The 23,977-nt window shown below is 39.9% G+C and overlaps 1 protein-coding gene across 4 annotated transcripts in view; it reads right to left on the reverse strand.

The window, feature by feature from the left end:
• DOCK10 (dedicator of cytokinesis 10) overlaps positions 1 to 3,914 on the reverse strand; it is a 241,489-nt gene extending 237,575 nt beyond the window's left edge. For 3 of the 4 annotated variants that reach the window (XM_036253284.1, XM_036253282.1, XM_036253288.1), the window contains exon 1: positions 3,699 to 3,821. In XM_036253284.1, the coding sequence (XP_036109177.1) occupies positions 3,699 to 3,821 (123 nt within the window). Of the gene's footprint in view, positions 1 to 3,698 lie in introns of all 4 variants that reach the window. The other variant, XM_036253285.1, reaches the window with a different exon arrangement.
• Positions 3,915 to 23,977: the final 20,063 nt, after the last annotated feature.

Genomic DNA, 23,977 nt, shown 5'->3' on the forward strand with positions numbered 1-23,977 from the left:
TAATAAGACACTCATGTCCTAACATGAGAGAAATGTTTCTAATTATTTTCAAACTGAGATTCTGCTCTAGAGAAGCTTGCTTGGTGGCACTACCATGAATGGGGCGTCAGCAAGTTAAACTTCACTGGATCCTGTGATTGATCTTGGCATGAGTTATGATTCGTTCATTTTCTACAAAAAATCTTTCAGATAATTAAAAATATTTATCTTTTCAAAATGTATAGCTTTTTTCATAATTGTTCTTTATTATTATTTCTTTTTTCTTCTGAACAACTTCATTAAGATGTCTTTGATATAAAAATTATATATATTTAAGTGCACAACGTGATGATTTGATACATGTATACATCATGAAAAGACCACCATACTCAAGTTAAAGAGCTCATCTATCCCCTGTACATAGATACTGTTGTGTATTGGAAGGGTTTAATCAAGGATAGATCCTCTTAGAAAATTTCAAATATCCAATGTAGTACTGTTGACTGCTGTCACCATGCCACGCGCTGGATCTCCAGAAGTCATTCATGTTGCATGACTGGAAGTTTGTGTGCTTTAGCCAACATCTCTTCATTTCTCCCTCACCGCCCACCCCAGCCCAGCCCAGCAATCTCTCTACTTCCCCGAGTGTCAACGTTCCACATACAAGTGAGTTCATGCAGAATTTGTCTTTCTGTGTCTGATTTATTTCACTCAACATGTCCTCCCAGGTTCATCCACATTGTTGTAATTGGGAGGATTTCCTTCTTTTTCAAGGTTGAATCATATATATATATATATATATATCCATATATATATATATTCTATATACATGTGTGTGCATATGTGTGCTTGTGTGTATGTGTGTGTATATATATAACCTTTCCTTTATTCTTTTACCCCTTGACACCTTTAACTTATTTCCATATTTTGACTATTGTGAAAAATGCTGCAATAGACATGGCAGTGCAGATATCTCTTAATAATTGTTATTAAGAGGAATGTAAAATAAGGTGGGTCCTGACCAGAAGTCTGCCTGTGTAGAAGCCTACAGCAGTGTCTTGGGTTAAAACTGAAATCAAGTTTGCTCTGGAATCACCCTCTGCTTTCCTCAGCAACTTCCCCACTGTGGGCTCCCTAGTCAGTGACCTCACTCAGCATCCTTTGCTCTCTGATCTCCATAACCCAAACATCATGAAGCGTTCCTGTCCTGTGTGGATGTGTTTGGCGATTGTGATACAGATCTATAGAGGTTGAGGTAGAGGTAGAGATAGAGATGTATCCCATTGTTAGAGTCCAAAACTACCTTATTAATCTGACAACTCAAGCATTCTTATTGAAAAAAGCAAAGTTATAATCCTATAACAATCTCTCTGTAACATTCTGAGCATTTTGGTCCCCAAACAGGAATTTCAGAAAGGACGCTGTATCAATCTAGCAGTGACACAGTTTTTTTGGCAGAACCTTCTAGCATCTCTCAAATAGTTTTCAATAGATGACAGCTTGCTCCAGTCAAGCAATTCTACTTGCCCGTACAGAACTGGACTACCCATAATCTTCTTCCCTGATCCTATCAATTTTCTCCCTTGACAACCAGGATTTGAGGACTGGAAGTACCAAAGACAGTCTTAAGGGTTTAGGTCAAGCTAAGAACAGCCTCCACTGTGCAGTCCAACCACAAGGTTTTTGGTTCAAAAGGGATGCTCTGCCATATACAATCCCACTGAGTTTGGATGCCAGCTCAGGGAACTCATCACCAAATAGCATGGAAAGCAAAGACATGTTTTCTTGCAGCCAAAATCACTGCCAAAAGTGCCTGACTAGATGTGTAAGATCCCATGAAATGTCTTGGCAAAAACTAGTCCAGGAGTGTTGGCCAAGGTGCTGAAGTGAGGGGAGGGAGACAGGAACACCTTTGTGGGGGAATCACCCCCCACTGACTCATTTTAAGACTTTGAGCTTATTCATTTTGACAAGATACCCTAGGATTTCAAATGTGATATGAATTTGGAGAAAGTAACGTGCAGTGTGTGTGTGTGTGTGTGTGTGTGTGTAAAGGTATACAGGATACACATTCTTTATAGAAATTCCAGCACCACAAAAACTCTAGGAAAATTCACTTAAAAGAAAAACAAGGTTTAGAAGTGTTTATTCCAACTGAGTGCCACCTCTCCACACTTCTCTACCAGATCATTACTGACATTTGGCAGAACGAAACCAATTGCAAAATAAAGCTATTGTAAAGCAAATGGCAGAGAATGACAAAGCCACAACCCTGAATAAACACTCAAAAGTAAAGATTATTTTGATTACTTTCCATGCATGCCTAGAGGGTTTCTTATTATTTCTATTTTTACTTGATTTGAACCCCTTTTTTTTCCCTTTCCTTCAAATGCTCTTTTTGGCAGTTTATCCTCCCTGCCCTGAAAGTGTGCATGCTGATATCAGAACCACAGGGTAGGCTAACAGTTGAATCACCTCTAAGCAACTGTAGGCTGCAACCAGTGGAAAATGAAAGAGAAGGTACCCTGGTCTCCAAGCCGGTTCAATCCACCCCTCCTCGCTGGCATGGACGTCCGATGCCTCCTCCCTCTGCCAGGCAATTAGCTTCCGTTCTGTTCAACTTTCTGAACTCTGGCTTTAGAGAAAAGTCCTGGCTGTGGGAACTGGCTCTGGGCAGCTCTTGGCTCCCTCCTGATGGGTGACTGGCAAGAGGAACACTTTCTTTGACACTCTTAAAAGAAGCTGTTTAATTCCTAATGATATTTCCTGGCAAAAAGGAAAATGAAACCCACCACGTGGGATTCCGGTCCAGCCAAGGCCAGCCAAGAGGGCAGTGCTGTGTGGCTGTGGAGCCCAGGTCTTGCTGTAAAGCTGTTTCCTCTAGCGTCCCTTTCCCACCAGGGTTGATTTCTGTCTCCTGACACTTCCAACCCGGAGTGTGACACCTACTGGAATTTATGAACAGCTGAAGAGGGAAGGATATGATTTGGGCATCAGGCGAGAAAGGCTGGCTTCTGCCCCAGGATTTCCCGCGGAAATCACCCAGCTCTTAGAAGGCGGTCCGATGAGGAAGTAACCAGCCCTGGGATCTTGGTGGGAGAGCCCCGCAAACGTCTTAGAAAAACACCAGAAACCACTGGATACTTAACGACCCGTGTCTCCTCCGGCCGGTTGTCCCTGCCCTTTCTGAAGCAGTATAAGTGGTCTGTGGATTTCCCCCCGTGGAGGGAGGGGGATGCGAAGTACAGTTATTTCCCCATAGCGTTAACGTGAGGCACCCAGCTTTAGCCCTGGCGAGGACCTCGGAGTACCACCTCCCTGCAAAGCGCAGCCGTCACCGGGCTGAGGGCGACGCGCAGATCTGTGGATCGAGGGGTTCGGTTCAGCAGATTCACCCACCCCTCGGATCCCTGGCACCTCACAACCTATCGCCCCGCCATGCATTCCCGCCACCTCCCCACTGCCTCAAACCCAGACACATCCTCTCCCACGCTGCGCTCCTGCTGCCCGCGCAGCTGCTCCGCCGTGTCCCAGGTCCCCAAACGCGCCTGGGTTCTCGCGCTTCGGTGGCACTGCCTCGCGGAGGTGGCCCGGGGCGCGCGGAGGAGGAGAGTGGGCAGCAGCAGGGCCAGGGGCGCGCGGGCCGCTCGCGGAGGCCGGGCTCCGGGTCCCTGGCCGCCCAGGGCGCGCGGGAGGCGCGGAGGACGCGCCGCACTCACCCGCTGCTGCTGCCGGCTGCTGACGGCCACCGCGGCGGCAGATGCGGCGCTGTGCCGGAGCTCGGCCGCCTGCCCGGGTCTCAGCAGGCTCCGGGTGAACCTGCGGGTCCGCTCGACAGCCATCGCGGGCCGCGCCGATGCCACCGCGGGCCCGAAGCGCGCGTCCCGCCGGCCTTCCCAGCGCCAACCTTCTCTACCCACAGCCGTTCAGGAAGCGGAACTCGGCGCCTTTCCCCCCCTCTTCCTCACTCTACTCGCTAGAGGCGGGTTTTTCTCTCCTGCAACCCCACTCCCCACCCCCTTCTCGCCGCGGAAGCTTCTCGACGACTTTCCAAACTCTGCGCTCCCCTCGGCGCGCTCGGCCAACTCAGCGAGCGGCCCCGGCCTGGCGGCGGCTCCTCTGAGCGGGCGGCACAGGACGCGCGTGGGGTGGCTCCGGCCCACGCCGCCCCAGGGATCAGCTGGCGGACCGGGGCTGTCCCCGCCACCCTAGGGAAGACAGACGACGGGGGAGGGCTCCTGGTGGCTGCAGCGGGCTCCGGGCGGGGCCTACCCCCGGCTCTGGTCCCCACTTGGAGGCTTCTCCCAGTGAATCTCTGGCCTCATTTGCTGATTTGGCCCTGCTTTCCAGGGCTGGCGAAGGGCGCGTGCTGAGCTCAGCTGGCCCTTCCACCCTTAGGCAGGGGTCAGAGGCTCACTGGGGTCTGCGGGCTGGAATCTGCATCGCGCAAGCCAGCCTTGAGGCTCCTTTGCCCACAGTCCTCACTCAGGGCCTTGGAACAAGGCTCCAAATTCATACAAGCCTTCAACCAGTGTTCATTCAGCGCCTACTACGTGTCAGTTCACGTTGTTCTGAAAACTGGGGACAAGGAGGGGGTCTTGCCAGCCCCACCTTAAGACTGTGTGAGGCTGAGATGTTTGGGGGCTTGTGAATGGGAGGCAGCAAATAGCCCAGTCAACAAATGAAAGAATACAAGTATGTGAACAAGAGAGTTAAGATAATAGAAGCTAGAAATAACTACATCAGGGTCATGTGGTGTAAGAGGCTGGGATTGCGGTGAGGAGGCTAGAACCCATCTGTGGGGTTACTAGGTTTTGTGGGTCAGGAATCAGGGTGGACTTACCTTTGTGTTATTTTTCTGTTCCCACTTTTGCTACACATCCGTCTTCCCTGCGTGTTGTCTTCAGCTCTCCGATTAAAGCCTTCTAGGAATTCCGGTCCTGAATCACACCCGGGTGGTTCTCTCAGTGTGGGGCGGGTAGATGGACAGCAGAGCTGTCCTGGTCCGTGGGACCCAGTCTGGAGAGATCCGGGAGCCACTCCAAGTATTCTAGGTTTTTCTTCACAGCTTTTTATAGATCCATGACCCTGACATTTCCCCAAAGCAGTGTGTAGTTTTAACACAAGGTCACACTTGGATATAAATAATTCCTTAACAGCAGATAAATGTGCTTGCGTCAGCTCTCTGCTCTTTGGGATTCAGTTAGCCAGGGATACTGCTTGGACATTATTTCAGCACATTCTAGAAATCAGGTTGGGCAGAGGCTCTGGAAGACTTGGGAGGTGCCACCGAAAGATCAGTTGGTTCCGCTGATACCCTTCATAACAGAGTGTGGTGCTTGCACTGTGTGCCTTCATTGCTGCGCAATACGGGAACATCACCTTTAAGGGTAAGCAAAGTAGGTGTTTACCTCTGTGGTGGATTTGAAGATCTCTGAGGAAATAACTCCCTCCAACCACACACTCCTCTGACAGGTGTGTCCTGTGTTGATCTCTCTCTCCAGGGAGAAGACGTTAAGCACTTTTGAATGAAGGAGCTTCCTGAGTAGATGTCTAGGCCTTGTTCCTGAAGAGCACCTGGCACACAGTAGGCCCTTTATAAACACTGGGTTTTCTTTGGGCTTAGACGGTTGCAATCAGAGGTCTCAGAGTGCCTGAGGCAGGGCAGACAGAAAGTAGAAGACAAAGGTGTGCTGCAATGGAAGACTGTAGTAATTGAAAAAACTTTGTAATGTGTCCTAGGTATGGCAACTCACTGAGTTAACCCAGTTACTGAGTAATCCACATAATATGTCAATTAACAGCAAATCACTTGTATTTCTTTCATTACTACGAATTACACTTTCTCCAGCTTCAGGGCGTCACCAGAGCACTGACTTGAGAACATGTGATGAGAAAATGCCTATTTGATGCTCTGTATCAAATGCCTTGTATAATGATCATTCTATGGGTCACACTGAGAAGGAGGGTGGGTGTATGTGACCCTTATACCCCAGGCATTTCAACGAGGACACCCATTGGGCCTCTCCTCAGCACTTGACAGTCATGTAGGTTTCAGGTAAGCCTCCTTCTGGATGTCAGGGACTGTTCCATCACACACAACACCCCTCCCCTTGACAGCATAGGCAGACATGCTTAGCTGCTAAAACATTCAGGTCTGCTATTTCGGTACTCTGACTCTCTACTGGTCACATCTCTCAGTTCTCTGGAGAGACTTGACTAAGACACTTTGTAAAGGCAAATCTAAATATGTCATGAAGATTCTAATATGAACTATGGACTTTGGGTGATTATGATGTGTCAGTAAGGTTCACTGATTTTAACAAATGTATCACTCTGGTTGGGGATGTTAATAATGAGGGGTGGGGGGTATGTATGTCTGTGGGTAGGGAATTGAACTGGCGACCTCTTGGTGCATGGGTCAATGCTGAACCTCTGAGCCATACCAGCTGGGTGAGTATTTGACATTATTTATAAAATGATAATAAATTGACATTTATTGCTGGAGGGTAAGAGTTTAAATGAGATAATATCTGATAAGATGTATAAATTCTATCGCAAATATTTTGTCCTCAGTAATTTTATTTTCACAAGGTCCCCAAAAAACAGATTCAGTCCTAAATGGCTAGATAAGGTAGTTGGTTACTTTTTCTATCCCCACAGGGCTCCATTTAATACCCTGGTTACTAGGTTGATGAATATAACATCACAGTAGTGTCCACATCCAACTACATAGCTACGCGGCATGCACGCATATAAATATTAACTGTGCTTATATGGATATAATGAGGCTGAATGTTTAGAAGCAACACAAGCTTCTTTACTCTTTCAATTGTTTTTTTTTAATTAATTAATTTATTTTTGTTACAGATGTTTCTCTTTTCCCCCCCACTGATTCCCTCCTCCCCCTCCCTCCCCACCTTGTCCCCAGCTTTGTTTCCATGACCTTTGTTCATGCATACATGCATATAAGTTCTGTGGTTTATCTCTCCCCAACCACCCCCTCTTCTGGGGATTGTCAGTCTGTACCCCACTTCCACGTCTCTGGGACTACCCCATTCCTCAGACTGTTATGTTCATTATATTCCACAAATAAGTGAGATCATATGATACTTGTCTTTCTCTCTTTGGCTTGTTTCACTTAGGATAATACTTTCCAGGTCTCTCCATGTAGTCTCAAAGGATAAGAGATCTTTCTTTCTTACAGCTGCATAGTATTTCATTGTGTATATGTACCACCGCTTTTTTATCCATTTGTGTACTGATGGACACTTGGGCTGTTTCCAGATCTTAGTTATTGTAAATAGTGCTGCTATAAACATAGAGGTACGTATATTCTTTCTGATTGGTGTTTCAGGCTTCTTAGGGTATATTCCTAGAAGTGGGATCATTGGGTCTAATGGCAGTTTAATTTTTAATTTTTTGAGGTAACACCATATTGTTTTCCTCAGTGGCTGCACCAGTCTGCATTCCCACCAGCAGTGTACTAGAGTCCCCTTTTCTCCACACCCTCGCCAACACTTGTTTGATGATTTGTTGATGGCGGCCATTCTGACAGGTGTGAGGTGATACTTCATTGTTCTTTTAATTTGCATCTCTCTGATGATTAGTGATGTTGAGCATTTCTTCATGTGTCTCTTAGCTATTTGTATGTCCTATTTGGTGAGGTGTCTATTTAGTTCCTCTGCCCATTTTTTAATTGGGTTCTTTTTCTTCCTTTCATTGAGCTGTATGAGCACTCTCTATATATTGGAAATTAGTCCCTTATCTGATGTATCATTGGCAATTATGCTCTCCCATAGTGTGAGTCGCCTTTCCATTTTGGACGTTGTTTCTTTTACTGTGCAGAAGTTTTTGAGTTTGATGTAGTCCCATGTGTTCATTTTCTCCTTTGTTTCTGTTGCCTTAGGCGATGTATCCATAAATATTCTGCTGCCGTATGATGTCTGAAATTTTGTTGCCTACAGTTTCTTCTAGGATTTTTATGTATTCATGAGTCACATTTTAGTCTTTTATCCATTTTGAGTTTATTCTTGTGTAGGGTGTAAGTTGATGGTCTAGTTTCATTTTTTTTGTGTGTGTGTAGCTGTCCAATTTTCCCAACACCATTTATTAAAGAGGCTGTCTTGACTCCACTGTATGCTCTTGCCCCCTTTGTCAAATATTAATTGAGTATGTTGTCTTGGGTCCATTTCTGGGTTCTCTATTCTGTTCCATTGATCTATATGCCTGTTCTTGCGCCTGTACCAGGCTGTTTTGATTACAGTGGCTTTGTAGTATAACCCGAAATCTGGTAATGTGATCCCTCCAACTTTGTTCTTTTTCATGACTAGTGTGGCTATTCGGGGCCTTTTTTCGTTCCATGTGAACTTTTGAAGTATTTGTTCCAGTTCTGTGAAGTATGTCGTTGGTATTTTGATGGGGATTGCATTGAATCTATAGATTGCTTTGGGTAGTATGGACATTTTAATGATGTTGATTCCTCCAATCCATAAACAAGGTATGTGCTTCCACTTTTGTATATCTTCCTCTATTTCTTTTTTTCAATGACCTGTAGTTTTCTGGGAATAGGTCCTTTATTTCTTTGAATAATTTTATTCCTAGGTATCTTAATTTTTTTGCTGCTATGGTAAATGGGATTGTTTTTTTAGTTTCCCTTTCTGTGAGTTCATCATTGGTGTACAAGAATGCCATAGATTTCTTGATGTTAATTTTGTATCCTCCTACTTTGCCAAATTCATTTATTGAGTCTAGTAAATTTTTGATGGAGTCTTTGGGGTTTTCTATGTATAGTATCATGTCAACTGCAAATAATGACAGTTTCACTTCCTCCTTTCCAATTAGGATCCCTTTTATTTTTTCTTCCTGTCTGATTGCTCTGGCTAAGACTTTCAGTACTATGTTAAATAAGAGTGGTGAAAGTGGGTATCCCTGTCTTATTTCTGTTCTTAAGGGAAATGCTTTTAGTTTTTGCCCATTGAGTATGATGTTGGCTGTAGGTCTTTCATATATGGCCTTTATTATGTCTAGATATGATCCCTCTATTCCCAGATTGCTGAGCATTTTTATCAGAAATGGGTGCTGGATTTTGTTGAATGCTTTTTCAACATCTATTGATATGATCATATGATTTTTATCTTTTATTTTGTTTATCTGGTGTATCACATTTATTGATTTGCAAATACTGTACCAGCCTTATATCCCTGGGATGAATCCCACTTGATCACGTGAATAATTATTTTGATGTATTGCTGGATTCGATTTGCTAGTATTTAGTTCAGGATTTTGGCATCTATGTTCATCAGGGATGTTGGCCTGTAGTTTTCTTTCGTTGTAGTGTCTTTTTCTGGTTTTGGAATTAGAATTATTCTGGCCTCATAAAACAAGTTTGGAAGTCTCCCTTCTTGGATTTTTTGAAGTAGTTTGAGGAGAATGAGTATTACTTCTTCTTTGAATGTTCGGTAAAATTCCCCCATGAAACCGTCCGGACCAGGGCTTTTGTTTGCTAAAAGAGTCTTGATTACATCTTCAGTTTCTTTTGTTGTTACTGGGTCTCTTTCAGTTTTCTACCTCTTCCCAGTTCAGTTTTGGAAGACTATGTGTTTCTAGAAATCTGTCCATTTCGCTTAGATTGTCGAATTTGTTGCGTATAATTGTTCATAACATTTGTTAACGATCCTTTGTATTTTTGTGGTGTCAGTTATTATTTATCTTCTTTCATTTCTGATTTTGTGTATTTGGGTTCTCTCTCTTTGTTTCTTGGTGAGACTAGCTAAGGGTCCATCAATCCTGTTTATCTTTCAAAGAACCAACTCTTTGTTTCATTGATCCTTTCAATTGGTTTTTTGGTCTCCATGTCATTTATTTCTGTTCTGATCTTTACTATTTCCTTCCTTCTACTTGCTCTGGGATTTTCTTTTTGTTTGCTCTCTAGTTCTTTAAGTTGTGAGGTTAGATAGTCTATTAGAGATTTTTCTTCTTTTCTGAGGTAGGCCCATAGTGCTATGAACTTTCCTCTCAGAACTGCTTTCGCTGCATCCCATAGATTTTGTGTTGTTGTGTGTTCATTTTCATTGGTTTCCAGAAAGTTTTTAATTTCTTCCTTGCATCTCCATGGTAACCCATTCATTGTTCAATAGCATGGTATTTAGCCCCCATGTGTTCAAATGTCTTTGCATGTTCTTGTTGCAATTGATTTCTAGTTTCATGCCATTGTGATCTGAGAAGATGCTTGATATGATTTCAATCTTCTTGAACTTGTAGAGACTTAATTTGTGCCCTAACATGTGGTCTATATTTGAGAATGTCCCATGTGCACTTGAGAAGAATGTGTATTCTGCAGTTTTGGGGTATAATTCTCTGTAGATATCTATTAAATCCATTTGATCTAGCGCTTCATTTAGAGTCTGTGTTTCCTTGTTAATTTTTTGTCTACATGATCTATCCAGTGATGTCAGCGAGGTGTTGAAGTCCCCTGCTGATTCTATTGCTGTTGATTTCTCCTTTGAAGTCCTCCAGAAGATTTTTAATATATGTTGTGCTCCTCTATTGGGTGCGTATATGCTTACCAAGGTTATATCTTCCTGTTGGATAGATCTTTTCAATATTATGTAGTGGCCTTCTTAGTCTCTAGTTATGGTCTTTATTTTGAAATCTACTTTATTAGATATGAATATTGCTACCCCAGCTTTTTTTTTTCCTTTTCGTTTGCTTGAAAGATTTTTTTTTTCATCCCTTCACTTTCAACCTATATGAGTCTTTTGTTGTGAGGTGGGTCTCTTGTAAACAACATATATGTGAGTTATGCTTTCTTATCCAGTCAGCTGCTTTGTGTCTTTTTATCAGAGCATTCAAACCATTCACATTTAAGGTGATTATTGATATGTACTTATTTATTGCCATTTTTTTTTAGTGCCGTTCTATTTTTCGTCCTATTTCTTCTACTAATTATAGCAGTCCTTTTAGCATATCTTGCAGTGCTGGTTTGGGGTTAATATGTTCCCTTAGACTTTTTTTTTGTCTGGGAAGCTCTTTATTTGATCTATTTTGAATGATAAGGGCTTTCAGTTTTTAAAAATTGGTCTCAACATGAAATGTTCTAGTTTTTCCTTCCCTTCTTTAAGGCTCAAGTACTTGTCCTCCTTATTCAGAAGCATCAGTGGTTTTCTTATGATGCAGTAATCAATGTTTACCTGCCCTGGGACAGTTCAAAGCTCTATAGAACTAGAAATATGAAATTATCGGTAGTCCTCTCCTATCATCTTTCTCCATGACTTTGCCCAGGTCTATTTTACTGGTCTTTTGGGCCAGGTAAGGCTTCAGGAAAATTTTCATAACAGTAATTAAGTATAAAAGTAAAAACTGTAATATATTTTCCAAAATATCTAAAGGTATAATGGTATGAAAATTCAGTCCTTAACACAGGAGTCTGCTGATCAGGGTGTGAGTTCAGGGCTTGAGACTCAAGGATTGTGGATACTAAGACAAATACTCCTTGCACTAATTCCATGGCATTGGGCCACTTTTCCTGAGTGATCGCAAGTCCACTGTATTCTGGGTTTTATCTTGGGCATGAGCATGTCTCAAGTTTTGACTTGAGTTACACAATTTACAAAGTACACTCCTTATAGCATTTGATTTTCAAATTGTTTATACTAAAAGGCAGATGAAAATAAATATTGCTTTTTTTCTTTACATATGAGAAAGCTGAGAGAGAATTTAATCACAGGGAAAATAGAAAAAGTCTATTTCTCTGTTAATAAATAAACAAAGGCATTGGAAAATAGGTCCGCAGAAGCAAGTGACTTACTTCGACACTCTAGTGACTATATTGTGGTGGGTAACTTAAAATAATTGTTTTTGTCAATTAAAAATATACAACTAACCTTATTCATCAGAAAGAAAATAAAACATCAGAATTGAAAATTGAAATACAAGAAAAATACTCTGCTATGAACATGTCTTAGTTCTTTAATATTAAGAAAAATATTAAACAACTTAATTTACATCCAGTGACTTTTTTGGCTGTCCTATTATCTCATAGGACAAATTATTCTTCACCTTGCCAAAGGTATATTCAAAAGCAACAAGAAAAATATGGTTTGAAAGCGGTGATATTTATGGAGATCCATTAGTCCTTTCCTGTGCCAAAGCCATTTGACAGTGCTGTGTTCCTCGTGTTGTTTATGGGCAAAGGTATTACATTTGACATGAATCTGTTACTGTTTAGAAGACAGATCACTCCTTGGAAGAAAATTACACTTAAGGTAATATGGTTTGAATGGGTAACTCTGCCAGGCTATATATTTTGTCCACAGTCCACGTGCAGTGGATCTATGATTGTTAGTTCACAAGAATCCCTGTGGGGGCAGATATTATAAAAAGAGGCACATGACTGAATGACAAGAGACTGGAAACCAGTCTCTGGGGTTGCCATCCTGCTTTGGATTTAATTTGGATTCTGGCCTTAGGGAATTAATGTCCTGGGACCTTTATTTCTCCATCTATAAAAATGACTCAGAGGCTTGATATGAAGAGGAAATTATTAGTAAATATAGAATGGGAACTTTTCAATTACCTATATACATAATTAGATCCTTGTACTTACTTGACTCTTCTAGGCATTTCCATTTTCTCCTTCTCTCCTTCAGGGTGTTGATGACTCCAGATATCCGCCATTCTCACAGAAATTCACCTTTATGGATAGCAAAATCGTAATTATTTCTTTTATTCTTTTAGAGACAGCAACATAAAAATAAATATAATTTTCTTAAAAAACGTTTTTTTCCCTTTATTGATTTTAGAGAGAGAAGAAGGGAGAGGGAGAGAGAGAGAGATAGAAACATTGATGAGAGAAGAACATCGATTGGCCGTCTCCTGCATGCCCCCCACTGGGGATTTGACCCACAACCTGGGCATGTGTCCTGACCAGAAATCAAACAGGTGACTTCTTGGTGCATGGGTCGATGCTCAACTGCTGAGCCACACTGGCCAGGCTAAATATAATGTTCTAATATTTTAATTGAGAATTTTGCATCTATACTCATGAGTGAGATTGGTCTACTTTTCTTTTTGGACTTAATCTTATTACATTGTGCCAGCAAGATTTTTCTAGCTTCCTAAAGTGGACTGGAGATATTTATGTCCCTTCCCATGGCCTACAATAATTTAAATAACATTGGGATCATTTGTTTTCCAAAGGTTATATAGAAACCAGCTGTGAAACCGTCTGGTCCTGGTGCATTTTTAAATGGGAGATCTATAATCACTTTCAAATCTCTGCTGTAGAAATTGGTCTATTCAAGATTTACACATCTTTTAATCCTTAACAATTTATATTTTTTTCATACAATTTTTTTCAGATTTTATAAATATTTGTTTTAGAATTGCACACAGCATTAACTTGCGTATTTATGTCTTTATCATATATTCTTTTAAAATTTTGTCCTAAACATTTCAAACCTGCCTTGAAAGTTTAAAAAAATACAATCGACACCAATATAATCCTAGCTATATTAAATAGTTTTAAATTAGAGAAATCATAATCTTTTATCTCTAAGTAATTCAGCATTTATTTCCAAAATGTAAGAAGATTCTCTTATAGAACTGCAGTATTTTAACACACTGAATGCAATCAACAACAATCTCTTGACAACTCTTACTACCTAGTTCATATTCAAATTTCTCCAATGTTTCCATAATGACTTCTCTTGTAGCTGATTGGATCAATCCAGAATTTAACCACAGAAGACACACTGATTTGCTTGTCATGTCTCTTTAGTCTTTGTTTCAAAGCCATTTCCCACCCCCATTTTTGATGATGACATTGACTTGTTGAGGAGACTCAGTTGTCCCATATGTTTTGTTTCTTCTCACTGACATTTGCTCCTTTTTATCTAAAAGATCTTCTCATTTTTAATCTTGAATTTTTTGCTTCCTCTTTTTTTCCCTTTCCTTTAATTGGGTCCTCAAGAAGAATTATCTATTACATTAGTCTCTTAAAAGAACCGGTTTTGAGTTTAATTAGTTTGACTATGTCTTATTGTTCCTTTTTTATCAATAGGGTTTGATACTATCTTGATCAAGACAAGAATCTCATATATCATAGAATAAAAATAGTAACATTTAAATACTTAAAATGTAAATCTTCAATAAGGCAAAAATAAAAAATAAAAACCAATAGACAAATTATATAATTAAGTAAATATTTATAATAAAAATAAACCAGAAAGACAAATATCTATAATATACAAATATCTCAATTGACAAGAAAAATACTCCAAATAGGCAAATTCCTAAAAGAGAAACTCTGAATGAAAAATAAAAAGGAAGGCTGGCCTGGCCTGTGTGGCTCAGTGGTTGAGTGTTGACCCAGGCACCAAGAGGTTGCTGGTTCGATTCCCAGTCAGGGCACATGCCCAGGTTGTGGGCCAAATCCCCAGTGCGGGGCATACAGGAGGCAGCCTATTGATGTTCTTTCTCACCGATGTTTCTATTTCTTTCTCTCTCCTTTTCTCTTTCTCTTAAAAACAAGAAAAAATATATATTAAAAAAAAAAAGAAAGGAAATAATATCTACTCAATTTTTTTGTCTATTTTAAATTGGGTTGTTAGTCTTTCTCTTGTCGATATTAGAGTCTAATTTATGTGTAAATTTGTTTTACTATCACATGTTGTTAATAGTGATCAGAAGTCATGGCATAACTGTCCTTTTCTTCATCAGGTTATGAGAATGTTACAATAAATATCTATTTAACAAATATCAAGTGATTATTTTCCATAAAAGTAGGTGTTTTTGTTTTTCTAATAAGCCACCCTACAAAGAAACATACATATCAATGCTTCATCTACGCTTGTAAAGTTTTCTAAAACATTAATTACATACCCTGCTTAGGTAGGATGAAAACATGTTTTGGGTGGATCTAACAGAAGTAAAGGAACTATTTTACTTTCAGGAAATTTTTTTTGTTTAGAAACTTCATCTACATTGTCACAGTGCTTTCTCAGGCATGCGGTTTTGGGGTGCACTTGAATTTGTACTAACCCACTTCCTGTGCCTACGCTCTGCTTGCCTGTGCTCTTGCTGCAGTCACAGGAAGTGAAAGGGAGATATTACAGCACTGCTCAGGGCTCAGCTTTTGAGAAGGGATAAAGGGGAGAGAGGGAGGAAAGCAATGCAAACCCTGTGTGCTCTCCAAAGCCCACAACGAAAACGTCAGATCCACCAGTCCTGAGGACGTCTATTAAAATGGGTTTCTATGAAAAAGAAACCCAGTGGGCTTTTGCTCTTCCGAGCATGGTCATTAGAATTTAGTACGACTAGATTTGGATTTTTCAGAGCTATATCTATTAGCAATTTCTCACGTGTATGCTTTAAACTGTTTCTGTTCTGTGTTCAGCATGAATATTGCCCCTTCTCCTTGTTTATTAGCTAGAGGGACAAAAAGGTGTAAAATAATGATTTTTTAGAAATATTGAAAGAGGAGAGTTATTATGCAGCTATTCTAAAAAATTCTGATACAGTCAAAGCACTTTTTGTATATTTTTAAAGGGCACCATTAGCATCGTTACTTGCAAAAAGCTCCAAGCTCATGTTAACAAGAGGCCTTTTTATACCTGCCACGTAGTCTGTGTTCTGTCGAAGAAATGCTTGGTTGGAGCTACTCGAAAGCATATGAGCATGAGTTTTGAAGCTCAATAAAAATATTCTCTAAAGACAGAAGGCTTTTACTACGCTTGTCCGCTCTCATTGGCTACAAAATGTATCCAACCAATATTGATCAGTCTGATGAATTGTACTAATAAAGGCCACACCTGGTGGTTAGTAAATCTACTTAATAGGCTATCATTCAGTTGTTGGATATGTATTTTCTGGTTAGATTCACATTTTGGGCAGAGAAAGAGAGGCTGACCCATGGATGCTGAGTGAGCTAGTGAAAACTACCAGGTGTAAATGGATGAAGGCATTTCAGAGACAAAGCTGGAAGTGGTAATGGAAATGATCTAAGTCATGTTTGCTTGTTTTTGCTTTTCTTTATGTTTGTTGTTGATATTGTGTGCCAAAGGGGAAGTGAAAACTCAGGAGCTAAGTGTTGTATCTCAGATCAGCTAGTTAGTGACAAAACTATTTTGTGTGAGCATGAGATTGCTATTCAGATATACACCTAGTCTGGTGTTATTCCAATCTTTTTTGCCTGGTTCTTCTCCTATTTCAAGATTTAGACAAGAAATCACCTGTTTTAGAATGCCTTTTCTCCCTCCCACTTGACTAGATGTCCTTCCACATGATCAAATGATAGCTTCTCTATGCTGTAGTTTTATTCACTTGTTCTCTTCTCCATTACAGTAACTGCCCTCAATTATTGAGTACCTACCATGTGCCAGACATTATACTGGGAACTTTCTGAAAGCTGTATTGAGTTCTTGGAAAAACCCTCCATATTAGGTATAAGTATTCCCATTTTAATGAATGGGGAAGCTGAGGTTCAGATAGGTTAAGTAGTGACCAAGCTCACACACCTAATGAGCAACAGAGCCAGGATGGAAAATCATATTTGTCACACTCCCAATCTTGCGTCCTTTCTATGTGTCATACTGACTAAATTCAGGGTCAGAAGACTGTGATCATGGTTACTGGACTTCTCGCATCATTCATTCCACGCCCCTCTAGCCTCTGAGATTAGAAAGCTAAGCCCTACATTTTCCATACTCTCTGGAGTCTGAGATTCTGGGTGTGACACCAAGTGCCAGGAAGAAGCACTTGTGTGAGATCTGGGAGGCAGTAGTGTGATGCCAGCTATCTTCCGGCGTGGTGGCAGCTGGAAAGCAGAACAGTGGGAGGGATGTGAGTATAGAGAGGCAGCCTTGGAGGTCAGGCCCAAGGACCCAGTGTCGGTCCCCAGCCTTGAGGTTGAAGAGGCACCTGTGGCAGTGGCTGTAGCAGCCACAGAAGCTTTCTGTTATCTGGGTCACAGGGATGAGGTGGATCTGTGTCCTTGACCAATCATCCAGGAGGGTCCCCGAAATCAGGGCTCTATATGCCTTTCCAGTGATTTCGTAAAACTGAATTCTTTATTACATTTCTTTTCAATTCAACTACCCAGAGTGATGTAGTGGTTATTTCCCATATCTATTGCTATATAACAAACTGCTTCAAAACTCCGTCATCTAAAACAATGATTTATTATGTATCACAGTTCTGGGGTTGGTTGAAGTCAATGGGCAGGTCTTCTGCCTCCCGTGGTTGGCCTGGGTCACTCCCAGGCTTGTATTCAGCGAGGAGCTCCGTGGGGTTGGAAATTCTGAGGAAGCTTTATGAATCTGCTAAGATGCTTTGGGACTTTTCCTCTCTCTCCATGGTCTTTCATCACTAATTTGAGCAGGAAGTAGGGCCAGGGATTAGTTAGCCAAGTTAGAAATGGTGTATAATTGTCTATCTAAGTAGGAGAAATTCAAGTGTCAGAAACCATAGAAAAAATTATGGCCAACATGAAGAGAAAGTCTGAGGTATGAGGCAGTCTGGACAAATCTCTCATTTTCCCATTCTAATTCTGAAAAACAAATTTCATCATCCATTTATGCTGCAAACATTTGTTTAGTATATAATATTTGAAATAACCATTCTAAGTGCTAGGTATAGAAAAGGTCTGCCCTTGAGGAAATAAATAATATGGTACTATGGTATATAATAATCCACATGGAGAGAATCACTAGTTCTGCTAAGCAGTCAAAAAATCAATCTAAGGAAGGTCATTCGAAAAGAAGATCTTGAAGGCTGAGTAGGAGTTTGACAGAATGAGTAGATTTATTTAAAGAAAAGGGGGAATAACTAGACTTATGAAAAAGAGTGTTGTGGCACAAAATTGTACTTCAAATAATGAAGGGATGTGTACTTCAGAGTGTGGATAACTGAAAATCAAAATAAAATCTGTGTTTGTGTGACTGCGTATGTGCATTATTTTATAATATACAGACAAAAAAATCAGTGAGGATATGGTTTTGAACAACATAATTAACAAGGACCTACCCACATGTAGAGATCATTGAATCCAATTTCAAAATATGTATTTTTTTTAAATAGAATTTATTTTTTAAAGCAGTTTTAGATTCACAACAAAATTGAGTGAGAAAATAGGCAGAGAGTTCCACATGCCCTGACCCCACAAACTCAGCCTCTGCAGCTAGAAACATCCTCGTCCCCACAATGGAACATTTGTTACAACTGATGAACCTACATTAACACATCATTATCATCCAAAGATCACAGTTTACATTAGGGTTCACTTTGGTGTTTTATGGGTTTTGACAAATGTGTAGTGACACATATTCACATTATAATAACATACAAACAAGGATTATTCAGATTGTCTATTTCTTTTGTGGATTTTGGCAAATTGTGTCTTTCAAAAATTTGGCTGTGTCATCTAGGTCATCAAATTTGTAGGCATAGAGTTGTGGTCTGTAATAATGTCTCTTTCCCCATTTCTGATATTTAGTAATTTGTGTCTTCTCTTTTTGTCCTAGTTAGCTTGGTTAGAGGCATATTGATTTTATTGATCATTTCAAAGAGACAGTTTGTGGTTTCAATGATTTTCTCTATTGATTTCCTATTTTTAATTCCATGATTTATGCTCTTCTAGTTGGTATTATTTCCTTTATTCTGCTTACTTTTGATGTAATTTGCTCTTCTTTTTCTAGTTTCCTAAGGTGGAAGTATACATTATTTGTTTTAGATCTTTCTGTTTTTAAAATTTCCTTTTAAGTACTGCTTTTGCTGAATCCCATAAATTTTGATAAATTATATTTTTATTTTATGCATTTAAAAATATACCCATAGAACATGTATGTAAAATTAATAGATACTTAAACTAAAGGAAATACACAAACTATATCAAAGAATTGGAATTCTACACTATTACCATTCACATTATGAAAATTATACAAATCAATAGCAGAGGTATAATTCTGAAGTTTATATAGGTCTTGGAATTAAGAAATATATTTCAAATCTAAGTAAAAAAAAGGAAATAAAAAATAAATCTTATGAGATGTGGCTAGTTCAGCACTTTATATTCTTAGATACTTGTATTAATTTATAGAATCTAAAAATTAATAAGCTTAATACACTTTACAGAAATTAGAAAAACAATAGCAAAATAAACCCAAAGAAAGTAAAAAGTAAGGAATAATGAAAATGACTGTACAAATTAATGTGATAGAATACAAACATACAATGGCATGGTTCAATAAAGCCAAAACTAGTTCTTTAAATAGAAAATAAAATAAAATGTATAAATCTCTGGTGAGATTGATCAAGTAAATAGAATAGAAGGCACAACATTAAGGTTAAATTAAAAGCCTGTAGTAGATTCTTAGAAGATATTATAAACAGAAAATCACTAATGACCTGGCAGAAATTAAAAAGTTAATAAGCAAACTGGTGGCAAAACTAAAAAATTTAGATAAAATAGAAACATTTCTGGAAAATTATAGCTTATTGAAACTTACTCAATAAGCCATAGAAAATCACAATGTTGTATGATCATCAAGGTAACTTAATTGAGTTAATTGTTGAAAGACTATTCAGGTGCAATTGACTTCATTGGGCAGCTCTAATATTCAAAGAAGAAAAAAAGTTGCAAAATTATACAAGATCTTCCAAAGATGCTTTAACCAGGGCAGGAGTGGAAGAAGGGGAGGAGGGCAGCCCTGGTACCAGAGGTATGTACATTGCAGGTGAGAAGATGAGAAGGGTCAGCTACAGCTGAGGCACGGGTGTGGCTATTGAGCGCCTTCCCTCACAGAACTCTTCCAAAGAGTTCAAGTCAGTTTTGTAATCTCAGAGTGATCACTCCCTTTCTGGGTCAGACCTCTGCTGTTTGTAGTCCAGGTACCATCTTTTCAATGTGGAGCATTTTATTTAGCCCAGTCCCTCAATAGCACGGGTGGGGTTGTTTTGTTTTTTTCCTCACTCGAGGATATTTTTCTGTTTCTCATTAGGTAGAATGGGAGGAAGGAAGAGAGAGAGAGACAGAGAGAAACACCAATGTGATAGAGATACATTAACTGATTACCTCCTGCACGACCTGACCAGGGCCTGGGACGAACTGCAACCCAGGTACGTGACCTTGACAGGAATTGAACCTGCAATTCACTGGTCCTCAGGTTGATGCTCTAACAGCTGAGCCAAACCGGCCAGGGCAGGTGTGTGTGTGTGTGTGTGTGTGTGTGTGTGTGTGTGTGTGGTGGTGGTGGTGGGGGGGTGTTGTTCTTTAAGGCCAGCCCTGAAAGGTTAAAAGAATCTATTAACTCCTTGAGGCAGGAAGAGGAAAAAGGTCTTTCAGCAACTAGAACAGGATAGAAGTCATTATCTTAATAGCTGATACTGCACATTTTTACTAAGATATATGACCCGATAGTCCTATTTCTTATCTTCAATATGTATTTATATTTATACACACACACATTTATCTATCTATCTATCTATCTATCTATCTATCTATCATCTATCTATCATCTATCTATCTATCTATCTATCTATCTATCTATCTATCATCTATCTATCTATCATCTATCTATCTATCTATATCTATCTATCTCTATCTCTCTCTCTCTCTCTCTCTCTATCTCTATCTCTATCTCTATCTCTATCTCTATCTCTATCTCTATCTCTATCTCTATCTCTATCTCTATCTCTATATCTATTTTTTCCTTATTTCTGCAGCTAATTTCCTTGGCTTGGAATTTCTTCTCTGCTTATCTCACTTCCAACCATTACTCAAATCACAGGTTAAGTCATCTTTTTCTTTGATGACTTCCCTGACCAGACCAACAGACCCTGCTCATTTAAGTAGGAGGATATTGGTGGGACAAGTATGGAGAGATGGGGAAGGAGTGTGGGGGAGATGGATAGTGCCCTTTGGGGTGGTTTTCTGAACCAATCCCACCTTGAATAATTTAATCTCTTCGTGGCAGGAATGACGTCATTTCTCCTTGTAGCATCTTATGTATCATTTTCACCCAATGTACATTTATGGAGTAGTTATCAATGAAATCTACTGTCATGATTGGAATTTGACTACAACAATCTGGAAAGATTTCATATTGGGAGCTTATTTTTTGTACCTTTTTTTCTTTATTAATTTTTTAAGAGAGAGGAATGGAGAAGGAGAGAGAGATAGAAACATCGATGAGAGAGAACATAAACTTGCTACCTCCTGCATGTCCCTTCCACTGTGGATTGGGCCCATAACCTGGGCATGTGCCCTGACCAGGAATTGAACCGGAACCTCTTGGTGCATGGGTTGACGCTCAACCACTGAGCCTCTCTGGCTGGGATATTTTATGTATCTTAAAGTCAGGTAAAATAATTTCTTCTAATATATATGAGGAAAAGAGCATATTCTCATGTATCGTGCTGTAATAGGGTTCTATGTTCTTTGAGAGAAAAACCCCTATCTGGTATGTACATTGTTAATTCAACATACGATTGATGCTATATTCTCTATGTCATGTAATGCTTTGCTAATAATATATTTAATATCTACTCCCAGTATTTCTAACTGTATCTGTTTTATAATACTCAAGGAATAAAAAGAATGGATATGTATTACTAAGATTAGCATATTCAAATGGGGCTTGTATCAAATTCAGATTTTTCTGTTTTTTTTTTAAACCCAGGTATTAGGTTTATAGCCAATACTTTTATTTTTTTTCAATCCTCACCCAAGGACTTTTTCTTTTTTTGATTTTTTTTTTTGTTCAGATAGAGTAGGAGGGAGAGAAAGAGAAACATCGATGTGAAAGGGACACATTGAGTGGCTGCCACCCACACAACCCAACTAGGGCCGGGGACAAACTGCAACCGAGGTACGTGCCTTTAGCAGGAACTGAACCCGGTCTCTCCAGACCGCAGGCCAACGCTCTAACTGCTGAGCCAAACTGGCCAGGGCAGATTTTTTGTTTTTATTATGTAATAATTAACATCAGAAACAACAGGCATATACAACTTGGTGAGCTCAATAAACAACAACAACCTCAAAACTTTATTTTTTTAATTTTAAATTTATCTTTACTGTTGAAAGTATTACAGATGTCCCTCCCAACCACTCCCACGACCCACCCACTCCAGCATTCACTGGACTGTTGTTTATGTCCATCACTTGTACATGTAAGTTTCTCTCTTCCAGCCCCCTCCCCTTTTCCTCTGAGGTTCATCAGTCTATTCCCCACTTCCAAGTCTCTTGGTCTATTTTGTTTGTCAGTTTATTTTTTTCATTAGATTCATACATTTATTGTATCCATTCATTCAACAGATACGTATTATGAGCCAGGCACTGTTAGGCACTGGAAACAGAGGGCACATAAGGTAGATATGTATCCTCTTGTCCCGGAACCCCCCCCTAGTAGAGGGAGATAGACACTCTATAAGGAATTACACACTTGATTATTAATTATAATATGGCAAGTGTCAAGGAGAATTATTAAGTGTTAGGAGAGTGTATCATAGTGGGGCCTGGATTGGTCTCCTCTAGAGTTGGGGCATTCTTTATCTTTTATTCTGTTTCTTGGGAGTCAGAGATCAGAGTTTGGGACATCTGTAATACTTTCGACAATAAAGATAATAAATTTAAAAAAAAAAAAAAAAAAAGAATCTGTCATCCAACTGCCAAAACAGAGACATGGGAGAACATATTCTTGACTTTCAGAATTCAAAAATTTTAAGACTAAGAGCTGGCCTTTGAAAATTAAGTGACTAGTTGAAAGCATAACTTAGATACTTACCAATGTGCTTTAAAAGTAAAAATTGCCCAGCTGGTGTGGCTCAGTGGTTGAGCATCGACCCATGCACCAAGAGGTCACCTGTTCGATTCCTGGTCAGGGCACATGCCCAGGCTGTGGGCCCAAGCCCCAGTGGGGGGAGCGTAGGAGGCAGTTAATTGATGTTCTTTCTCATCCATGTTTCTATCTCTTTCTCCCTCTCCCTTCCTATCTCTCTAAAATCAATAAAGAAAAAATTTTTTTCTAAGTAAAAATTAACAGTACTCTAAAATTGATAATTCATGTATCTCCTTGTCAAGTACCAAAAATCAAGAATGAATGCATGGAAAGATGGTTTTGGAGAAATCATCTATTCTGACCCAATTCCAGTTAAAAAGATATTGCTATGGCGTGAAGACATATTTTCAAGATTTTAGAACAACATACCCCCAAACCTTTTACTACTTCTCCTCTTGGCTGATTTTGCCCACTGATATTCCAATTTTACAACAGGAAAAAAATTACAAAGTGCACCATTTTTTAAGGAATTAATTGCATCTGTGCCCAACCATGGGATGAGTGAACTCTTTTGATAAAGTACAAGTCCTTTCATGGACTCCCAGAGTAATGTGCAGTCCATCTCAAAGCGGGGTACAAGCATGCCTTCAAGAAAAGAAATTTATTTGGAAACTTTTATTTTTATAGGTCTATTGGTTTCCTGTAGCTGTTTTACCACAGACTTAATTGTAGCTAAAAACAACACACATTTACCTTTCTTCAGTTTGAAAGTTAAACATTCAAAGTCAGTTTCAATCGACCGAGATCACGGTGTTGGCAGGGCTGCGCTCCTTGCCTTTCCCAGTTTCTGGAGCTGCATTTCTTGCTTTCCTTTGTTCGTGCCCCCCACCCCCACCACCCTTCTTCCCTTTCCAGGGCTAACAGTGCAGATCATCAACGGCCTCTGCTTCATCTTCACATCACTTTCTCCTCTCCCTGTCTGAAATCCCCTCTGCCTCTCTCTTATAAGACCACTGTGATACCACTGAGGGACCACCCAAGTAATCCAGGATAATCTTCCCATCTCATGAATCCCTAATTTGGTCACCTTTGCAAAGACACATTTCACCTTATAAGGTAAAATTCATGGGTCCAGGGGATTAGAACATAGACATATTTTGTGTGTGGGCTCCCATGGATTATGCGTATGGCTTTGTGAACACCCCAAATGCTTAGGTGTTATT

The sequence above is a fragment of the Molossus molossus genome, unplaced genomic scaffold, assembly GCF_014108415.1.
Source record: "Molossus molossus isolate mMolMol1 unplaced genomic scaffold, mMolMol1.p scaffold_m16_p_11, whole genome shotgun sequence".
Taxonomy (NCBI): domain Eukaryota; kingdom Metazoa; phylum Chordata; class Mammalia; order Chiroptera; family Molossidae; genus Molossus; species Molossus molossus.